The 10,793-nt window shown below is 25.3% G+C and overlaps 1 protein-coding gene across 1 annotated transcript in view; it reads left to right on the forward strand.

Annotated features, from left to right (window-relative positions):
* The window catches only part of LOC117178441 (probable ATP-dependent RNA helicase DDX43), a 50,257-nt gene extending 41,595 nt beyond the window's left edge, over positions 1-8,662 (forward strand). Inside the window, exons 10-11 of the mRNA XM_033369867.1 lie at positions 3,781-3,943; positions 7,976-8,662. Coding sequence (XP_033225758.1) covers positions 3,781-3,943; positions 7,976-8,149 — 337 coding nt within the window. The 3' untranslated portion in view covers positions 8,150-8,662. The remainder of the gene's footprint in view (positions 1-3,780; positions 3,944-7,975) is intronic.
* Positions 8,663-10,793: the final 2,131 nt, after the last annotated feature.

The following is a 10,793-nucleotide window of genomic DNA, read 5'->3' on the forward strand; positions in this document are numbered from 1 at the left end:
TTCGAAAACTGATTTTCAAGCCATCAGGGGCCAACTCGAGCGGCCTGAAGCGGCCAGGCAAATTTTATGCGTGGTTATAGAATCCGGAGTCTCAATTGAATGGTTCAAAAATGTAATATTTTAGACTAAAATAATACGTAAAATTTAATAAAAGCTTTTAATTATGAATATATTATTTTGAAGTTATTTAAAAATTGAAAATAGTTTATAAAGTTTCAATCGGGCGTTTACATTTGTTTAACCAATAAGACTTTCCAATTGGAATAGTTTACATAATTTTTAACGTTAGACACTGGAGATTCTAAAATTGCAAACAGATTTCGAATCGTCTGGTAATATTAATTATTATTCACTTTTTAAATCTTAAAGAACAGTTGAATTTTAAAAATCACTATTAATTCATATTGACAGTTGATCAACTAAAAATATTTTTTATCGGAAATCTTCGATCTCAAACGCTTCTAATTTGTAATGGCTTAAGTCTTTAAAACTGCATTAACAATTTTTTAAAATAAAATGTTACCCTTAACAATTAAAATCTAAAATAAAAAATTTGTTAAAGTGGAAGATTTTGGTAATACGCATTCTAAAATAAATTACATATATAATTGAAAAAGATTGAAATTTAAATACGAATTCTATCCTAACTTTTAGATCAGTTTTTAAATAGTAAACACTCTACGTAAAAACTGATGAAAATTTACTTTGAGTTCATTTTTGCTTCAAAATATGTCCATTTAAGTTTATAATCTTTTGAAAATTACAATTAATGTAATAATGATTGTTTATTTTTTATTTTTAAGAAAAATATTTCTACACAAAAATATGTTTTTTCACCTTATTAGATGTAAATTCTATCTAAACCCCTTGGTTTCCAAAAAATACTTATTTTTAGTATCCAATAAATACTTTAAACTCCGCAAAAAAATCGTTTAAACACTTTTATGCGGAAATTAAAATGGATCTTTAAAATCGTACCTATTCTTTCTAGTTCGGATTTTTATTACCAGGCGGCGTATCGCAGTTTAACCATTCCCAATACCTGGAAAAACCAGGGAATTTTTTTGAGAACGTGCTTAATTTTTGTTTTTCACATTGCAATATAAAATTGAATAACAATGATTCTTCATTTGTACAAGTACTCTTATTAGGGCGGTTCGAAAAATCTGCTTTAAACAATTTTGATTTCCGTGTGTCGATTTTTTATTGTTTCTGCTGATCTTAATTGTCCCTCCGATTTTTCTCAGCTTTTTTATTAATAATCTGTAGCAGATAATTCATGTTTGATGGACACCTGTTTTCAAAAAACAATTTGAAAATCTACAACAATAGTGAAAGAATTATTTCATGTATAAAGGGCTTTTCTACTGGTGTCAATGTAATCGAAAAAATCTTAGAATCTAGGGAAATCATAAATGTTGGCACAGTAAATTTTGGAAAATTTGTTTTTTTTTTCATGACCTTTTTTCAGCTTATCGAAAGGAAGTTTTTGAAATATTTCACATAGAATTAAAAGATTTCACAAACTTTGTACAGGGTAGATACCCTACCAGGAAATCCTGAAAAATCTAGAAAACTTTAATTGTCAGGAAATTTTTATATACCCAGAATATAAAATTAAACTATTTTGTCAAAAATTCGTTCTTTTTTTGTGTGACATTAATTTTTTTAACTTAAAATTTAACTGTTCTATTTCTGAAAAAATTACCTTTTTTAGTTGAAAATTTAACTTTTTTCCTGAAAATTCATTCTTTTTGGTGGAAAATTAATCATCTTGGTTGAAAATTTAATATTTTGTTTGATATTTTATCTTTCTTGACCGAAAAATCTTTCTTCGCCGGGAAGTGAAATCAAGTTTAACATTAAATTTTTGTTTGAAAATTCGGTTTTTCTTTGGCTGAAAATTAATTTTTTTACTACAAATTTTATGCATATAGTTAAAAATTTAATTATTTGTTTTGACAAATTTCTTGTTTTTTTTTTTTAAATTGTTTTAAATTGAAAATATAAGTATTCCAGTTGAATATTCCATTATTTTAGTTAAGGTAGTTGTCCTGCCAAAAGTCAGATATCTGAAACAATCTCTACAATTCTACTGTATCCAATTTTGAAAGTAAAGTTTTCTTTAGCTGAAATAGTTCAAACAATTTTTTTTGTTAAGAAAACACTTTTTAAACAAATAATTATATTCAAAGATTATTTAGTTATTTTTAAAATTGGGATTAATAGAATTGCAGAGAATGTTTTCCCGGAAAAAATAAGCTGTAACTTATTGATTTTAACATTTTTCATAAAAATAATGTTTTTTATTTGAAATGATATTTTGTTTTTTATTTTGAAAATCATAGAACTATTTTTTCAGACATCTGACTTTTGGCACTACAACTACCTTAAAAATTCATGTCTAGTTGAAAATTAATTGTTTCATTCAAAATTTTACTATCCAATTTTTTGTTAAAAAATTATCTTTTTTTAGTTAAAAATGCGTCTTTTTGTAGAATTTAACCTTCTCGATTGGAAAGTCAATGATTTTAGCTGAAACTGCATTTTTTTGTTTCGGGATTAATTTTTTAACTGAAAATTTTACGATTCGATTTTTGTTTAACTTTTTTTTTACGGTAGAAATGAACCTTTTTGGTTGAAAATTTAATGATTTTAGCCGAAAATTCAATGATTTTAGCTGAAAATGTATCTCTCTGGTTGAACATTAATATTTTAACTGAAAATTTTATTATTGAATTTTGGGTTGAACATTTATTTTGTTTGTAGTTGAAAATTCGTTTTTTTTGTCAATAATAATCTTCTTGGTTGGAGATTTAACTATTTCAATTGAAGATTCAACATTTAAACTATATTACCAGAGCCAAAGAGATCGCACAATTTTTTTCATTTCTTTCAAACATTTTTCGATTTAAAAATTTTTTGTTGGTCGAATTGACCCTGTTTGTGCTCCGAAGATTAATTGAAAATTCATCAGTTTGGTTAAAAATTAATTTGTTAAACTTTTTAACTATTTCGTGTGTGATTAAAAATCTATCATTCTTAATACTAGATTCAACTATTTGGTTAAAAATTTGACTTTCAGTTGAAAATTCATGTATTTGGTTGAAAAATGTTTTTTTTTTCTTGGTAGAAAATTACATTTTTTTAAAATTTATCTTTCTTTAAAAATTCAGTTATTATCACTTTGGTTGGAAAATTGATTTTTTGGTTGAGAGCTAATTTTTTTTAAATTTGAATTGAACTATTCCATCTTTGGTTGAAAACTGATAACGTTTTTATTTCAAGATTCAACTATTTGGTTGAAAATTCATGTCTTTTATTTAAAAATCGTCTTTTTGATAGAAAATTACTCTTTGTATTTAAAAATTCATCTTTTCGGTTGAAGATAATACTACTTGATTAAAAATTCTTCTTTTTAGATTCAAATTTAACTACTTTGTGAAAAATTCGTCTATCTTTTTGAAAATGTAAAATTTTCACTTGAAAATTTAGGAATTTGAAGCGGTTTACATTGAATTTAATATAGTACCCACATTAATTTTACCCAAACATGTGCTACATTTTAAGTATAAAATACAATAAAAATTTTTCGGAATTATAATTCAAATCCTCGGACTTTAGAGACAAATTCAAGAAATGATTAATTATGTTTTAATCAAAATTGTATGCATATTCCGTGTCGAATGTTTAAAAAAATGCGAAATATTTGAAAAACTTGTAAAAAAAAAGAAATTGTCAGTGGAATAACAGTAACTAATAGCGGGATTTTATTTTCAGCCACGTTCTCAACTTCGACTTTCCTCGTGATATAGAAGACTATGTTCATCGCGTTGGACGTACAGGACGAGCAGGCCGAACTGGCGAAAGTATAACATTAATGACCCGATCGGATTGGTCGCACGCGAAAGACCTGATCAATCTGCTCGAAAAAGCCAGTCAAGTAAGTTTAGTTTCCTCAAAATTTGTTTTTCACAGGGTGGCGACTTGACCGGAAAACCGAGAAAGACCGTAAAATGATCGGAAATTTAATTAAAAACCGAGAATGTACTCTTGATCGCAGTCAAATTTAAGTTTTCATTATTTTCATAATTTTGGTCTATTTAGAAAATAATTATCCTGACTTGGAACAAGAAATTTTAGAATATGAAAATAAAATTGTTAAAGAATTTTGATGTGGATTGGGAAGGAAGGAATTGAAAAAAATCCATGTTCCAAATCAGAATCCGTCACAATTTGAAAGTTCTTTCTTCCAAATTGTACATAAAGACAGTACTTTAAGTAGTATTTTCGTTGCGAATTCATCTTTTTTTTTTTTAGTTAGAGATGCAATAATAAAAAGAGTAATTATTTTAATTGGAAATACATCTCTGGTTGAAAATGTAAATACTTTGTTAAAAATTAAGTTGGTTTTTCTTGTTTAATAATTATATTTTTAATCAATAATTTAACTATTCAATTTTTTATTAAAAATTTGGTTTAAAATTGATCATTTTGTTTAGAAATTAAACAAGTTTTAAGAATTTATGTAATTTTTGAAAAATTCGCCTTTTTTGTAGAAAATTAATCTTTGTGGTTGAAAATTCATCTGTTTGGTATAAAATTCAACTATTCCAGTTGAAGATTCATCATTTTAGTTAAAAGTTAATCAGTTTTGTAGAAAATTAATTTCTTCACTTGAAAATTTAACTCTTCCATTTTTAGTTGAAAATTGATCTTTTCTAGTTCAAAATTCAACAATTTGGATACGAATTTGTCATTTTTTAATTGAAAATTCAACTATTTCGTTGAAAATACACGTATTTTGTTAAAAAATATTTTTTTGTAGAAAATGATCTGTTTCTTTGAAAAATGCTTCTTTTCGGTTAAAAATTTAAGTGTTCTATTTGAATAATTATATCATTTTGGTTAAAAATTTGTCTTTTAAGTTTTAAATGAAATTACTTGCTTTAAATATAAATTGTTTTGTTAACAATTGATTATATTTGTTGAAGATTTACCATTTTCATTAAAAATTCATTTCTTTGTTTGAAATATGAGCTTACACAATTGAAAACTTGCTTATCTTTGGTTGAAAAGAATTTTTTTTACGAAAATTTAAATATTTTGTTGAAAATTTGTTTCTTCTTTGGTTATTTTTTTTTAAACTGAACTGTAACTATTATTCCAGTTGAATATTCTATTATTTTTGTTCAAAATTCATCGCATTGGTGGAAAAAATAATCTTTTTTTAGTTGAAAATGAATTTTTCTGGTTTAAAATTCCACAATTTCAATTAAAGATTAACAATTTTTGTTGAAAATTCATCAATTCATTTGAAAATGAAACTATTTATTTGTAGATGTTTTTATTATTTTAATAATTTTGTTTAATTTAGAAAAATGATTTCTACTTTATCTTCAGTTGCAGGGCATATCAGTAAAAATAATGGTAGTTTTTATTTTAGAACAGGTAAATAAATATAATTACATTTCGAATAGGGAATTTTTTACATGGAATGGGCATTTTTGTAAAGAAATAAAACTGGGATTTAGAAGAAATTTATTTTTCTGAAAATCCGATTTTTTTGTTTATAATTAAATTTTCAACTCGAAATTCAACTAAGGTAAACAGGGGTATTGCCGACACTCTTCTATTGAACGACACTGTACAATGAAAATACTTTTATTAGAATTTCAAAGATATAAAATCGATACTTGTAAATGAATAAATATTCTATAATCTATGTAATTTGTATTTCAATATTTATTCAGTACAAAATTACTGAATATATGTTTAAATAACATTTTTGTTGCCACCTGCTGGAGGACATGTTGACACTATAAAAATTAATCATGTTAATTTGAAAGTCCCCTGAAAGTTAGAAGAAAAGGTATTTCTTATTTTGTAGTACTTTCAGAGGTTAGATGATTATTTGTAGCAATATAATTCAATTAATATTAGTCTCAAATTTGAGTAGATTTGATATATTTGAATATTCATATCATATGTTCAAAACCAGTGAACGACATACGTATCTCTCAGTGAACGACATCCAATAGAAGGAAGTTTTTAGGGTATGATACGCATTTTTTTTATAGATGTCTGTGACTCCGTGTTACTATGATTGCTATTTGCTTTCCTTATTTCTGTGCCATCGCCTTTTAAGAGTCTTTAATGTTCAATATCTTTTTAATTGATTTTGGATTTCCGAACCTCAAAAATCAATCAACGATACTCCCGAATGAATTGGAAAAATTCGTGAACTGATGAAATAAACATAACCACACAATATCGAAGGTATTCCTTTTCGCCAAAAACTTATGCTTTTCTTTTTAAAAACCCCATAATTATACAAAATGATGTTCCTTATTATTATCTAAAGAAACTAAATTGCATAATGTTTATTACAAATAACTTTGTAATTTCTTTTAAATTCAAAATCAATAGCGGTGTCGTTCACTGGAAATATGGAGTCGTTCACTGAATTTGAATAAATTATTTTAAAATAAGAATAACAATAGTTTGGAAAAGAATAATTATACTACTGGGTACTGTCTGAAAACGGAAAAAATCTGCCCTTTCAGATGAAGTCATCTTCGTTACCAAAAAATAAGCATATAAATTAATATTCTCCTTTTTCTAAAATTTTTCTTAAGTTGTCGGTAATACCCATGTTTACATAATTAGAAGCTTTCATTAAATTTCACGTATTATTTTAGTCTAAAATATTCAATTTTTAAACCATTCAATTTGGAATTTTTAAATTAAGAACAATATGAATGAATTAATATTTAGAAATATCTGACTATTTATTTAAAAACAGTGAATATGAATTAAATATTCAAAACCCAAATAAGAAAACTAAACTTCGAATGGTGCAATTTTAATTGTTCTATTTAAAATAATTTTTAATTTGTAAGTCAAATTGTTGAATTTTTGAAGAAATATTTAGAGGTTTTTTATAAATTCAAAATTAATTGAAAATTTGAAATTATTTCAAATAATTTAAACGAAGTGTCTACGTTTACCGACGAACTTCGGCTATTAATATCACAATTTCGGTGCAAATATTGCTGCGGGGCCTAATTTAAAAGTAAATATAGATTTTGGTAGATTTTGAACAAAAAATTTAGAAGCTTTTTAAGAATTTTAAAAGGCTCCAGAAGAAAAATAAATAACATTTCCTAGAAAAATTGAAAATGATTTTCTATTTCGAAATATTAATGTTGAGAGATAGATGTACAAAATTATCAAAAATGAATGTGGAAGATTTTAAGGATTTTTTTCAATTTGGCAGGATTTAAAAAAAAATGCAGAAAAAATTCGAATCATTTTAAAAGTTGTTTCGAAGTTCTGGAAAAATGATACAAATAATTCATAATTTAGTTAAATGTAAAAAAAAACATTTAAACGTTTAAAGATTTTGAAATAAAATTTTGAAGAATTTTAAGGATTTTCAAACTATTTAAAATAAAAATAACTCAATATCTCGAAAAATCCATTGTATGGCCATGGCTTATTTTAATTCTGAAACTGAATTAACATAAAAATTGTAAACTAATAATTTTTATAATTTCTAAGTTGAACACCTCAACAAAAAGTGCCTTGAAATATCTTTATTTATTCTGTAATAAGCAAAAGATATAATATATCTTGACAAATAAAAAAATTTTCAGCAGCAAGATTTTTTTCTAAACGAGATGTTTCTTTCATAATAAGGTAAAAGATTTAAATTACTCTTCGAATTTCGATAAAATTACTGTTTCAAAAGAAAGAGAAAGAAAAGAATAATTAAAATTCAACGTTCTCGTAAAAAAAATCAAGGAGATTTTTAGGTTTTCAAGGTCACTAGACACCTTGTTTAAGAATCGCGCGCTTTTCATCACTTCTGGTTCCGGTTTAATCGTAGCCAATTAAAACAGTGGGAAGTTTTGGCAGAAATCTACCTAGAGGATCTCTAAACTAACCGAATCACGTATTTCTTTTCTTTCAGGAAGTGCCTAGAGAGTTGTACGATATGGCTGATAGGTATGAAGTTAACAAAGAAAAGCGAAATAATGAAAGGGATCGCGATCGCATGGATTCTCGCGGAGGTCGAAGAGGCGGTGGAAGAGGCCGAGGTGGAAGGGGAGGAGGTCGAGGAAGTCGTTTTGCAAACGACTGGTAAAATCCGATCGAAGTTAACATTTAATATATATATATGAAATATGATTTATATAGAAAAGAGTTTGAAAAACAAAAAAAAAAGGAGCGACACATCAGTTTTTGAGAAACTGTGTGCAATATGTTTGATTTAAGCACTGCGATTATTTCGTTGGAAATAGAACTACGACTATTTAAAAAGTGTATTGTCTTTTTTTTTTTAATGTTCTCTAAGAAGAGGCTCATTATTAGTCAATAGACAAAGAAAATCGTCGGTTTAATTTAAGATTAATTGTATGAAAGAATTTTTCCTACTGGTGGTAGTGAATCTCGGGGGGGAAAAAATTAGCGAGATTACTATCACTGTCTGCATTTTGTCGAGTGTGAAAAAAAAATAATGTTGAATTGTTTTGTTTTAATGAGCGCAACGCCAACATTAATACTCCAAGTACAAAGGAACGTTCTTCCACTGATGACATTTTTCGTTTCGTTCCATTCAGTACTGTATCGTCTGAAAAATACACGATTTCAGATCAAATTTATTGTTTTTCTAATGATACTGAACCAATGTTTTCAGGGCGCTTGCTGCAGTGGGAAATAACAGTGAATTTATTTTTGACTGGGAAGTTTTGCAAATTTGTAGAGAAGGAAAATCGCTACAAATTTGATTTCAACCGGTTTTTATATTATTATTTAAATTGATATTTTTTTTCAATTATGAGGTCATTCTGTTTAGAATGATTAATTCAAAAATATTTAATTTAAATAAATGTAATTTTAAAGACGTACAAAATTAAAAATTAGAAGCGTTTGAAATCCATAATTTTGAATAAACAAATTTTTAGGTTGATGAAATTGATTTTACGAGAAAGGTTCGGAATTAGTTAAAAATTTAAGAGTTTTCATATTTTAACGTTAAAAATTAAACAGTTTCAATTGCAAAGCCTTAGTATTGAAAATTGATTAGATATTATATGCAAAATTATTTAATTTGAAATATTGTTTTAGTTTAAAATTTGAAAATTTTAAATTAAGAATATAACAATTGATTAATATTTGGACATATTTTACCCTTCATTTAAAATCAGTAATTAGAAAACAAATATTCCACACACACACACAAAACTGCAGTTACAGTTTTAATTGTTATATTTGAAAACTTTTAATTTGTAAGTAATTTTTTGTTGAATTTTGTTTTGCACAAATAAATATTAAACGCATATTATTTCTAGAAAAAAGTCGAGTAAGTTGAAGAGATATCTCCAATTTCTGAAAAGATTGAAAATTAATGTAAAATTTGAAATTAACTCAAATAATTTAATCGAAGTGTCTACGTATAGCGACAAAATCCGAATATTCACACCGAAATTTCGATGCAAACATGGTCATAAATGAATCTGGAATATTTTTTATTTTCCAGAGTTTAAAATAAAATGTAGGAAAGACTTGATGAGAAATTCAAATAATTGTTAAAAATGTTTAGAAGTTCGAAAAAAATTTTCAAGATAATTTAAAATTTGAAAAAATCTAAAACATGTAGATTTTTCGAGATTTTGAAATAAAATTTTGGAGCTTTCTGAGGATTTTTAAACTGTTTGAAATGAAAATATCTTAAGAAAAATCTATTCAAGAATTTCAGAAATTTAAGAAAAAAAAATCGATTCAATCTCTTGAAATATCACAATTTTCATATCTCATGATCTTTTTATTAAGTTCGGTAGATTTTTTTTATAAAACCCCTTTTGATATGGCCCTAAATATGTTAATAATTAAACAATTTTAATTTTAAAAATTGAATAGTTAAATTTTCAACCAGAAATGAAATTTCGAGTAAAATGATAAAAAAAAAGTATCTTAACTCTCAACCAATGAGTTGAGTTTTCCATAAAAAAAAGATGAATTTTCAATGAAATATTTCAATTTTGAATTAAAAAACTATTGAATCAAAAAATATTTACATTTGTAATTTAAAAAAACGGTAGAATTCAACCAAAAAAGATTAATTTTGAACTAAATAGTTGTATTTTTAACAAAAAAATGTAAGTTTCTACCAAAAAGACGAGGTATCAAACAAATGCCATATAATTTTAACTGAAAAATTGCAATTTTCTACGAAAAAAATATCAATTTTCAATCAAAGAACACACATTTTCAACCACAAATCAAATATTTGAATTTTCCGTTAAAAAAAAAATAGTTTCAGATTTAGAAAAAAAACTTTTTAGACAAATAAATTTTCAAGTAAATAGTTTTATTTTTTTCTGAAAATGATCTATTTTTAACCAAAATAAAAGGAATTTTCAACAGAATAGTTACGTTTTCAACCAAAGTGATCAAAATAACTCGAAATAATAAACAGAAGAAATCTACCAAACGAATTTAGGAAGGCATTTGCATTTTTAACTAACAGAAAATAAATATTCAGGCAAAACTGGAACAGGTTAATTTTCAATTATAAAAATTTATTTTCAACAACACAAAAACGAATTTTCTCATAAAGTGCTGAATCTTCAACAAAAAAAAAGGGTTTTTTAATGAAGTAGTTAAATTTTGTTGAAATAATATTTTAATTTGAAATAAAAAAAAACAGTTGGATTAAACCAGCAATATCGAATTTTTGACAAAATGCTTAAACCCTCAACCTAAAGAAATCAATTTTCAACCATAGT

This window comes from Belonocnema kinseyi, chromosome 8, assembly GCF_010883055.1.
Source record: "Belonocnema kinseyi isolate 2016_QV_RU_SX_M_011 chromosome 8, B_treatae_v1, whole genome shotgun sequence".
Classification (NCBI taxonomy): Eukaryota; Metazoa; Arthropoda; class Insecta; order Hymenoptera; family Cynipidae; genus Belonocnema; species Belonocnema kinseyi.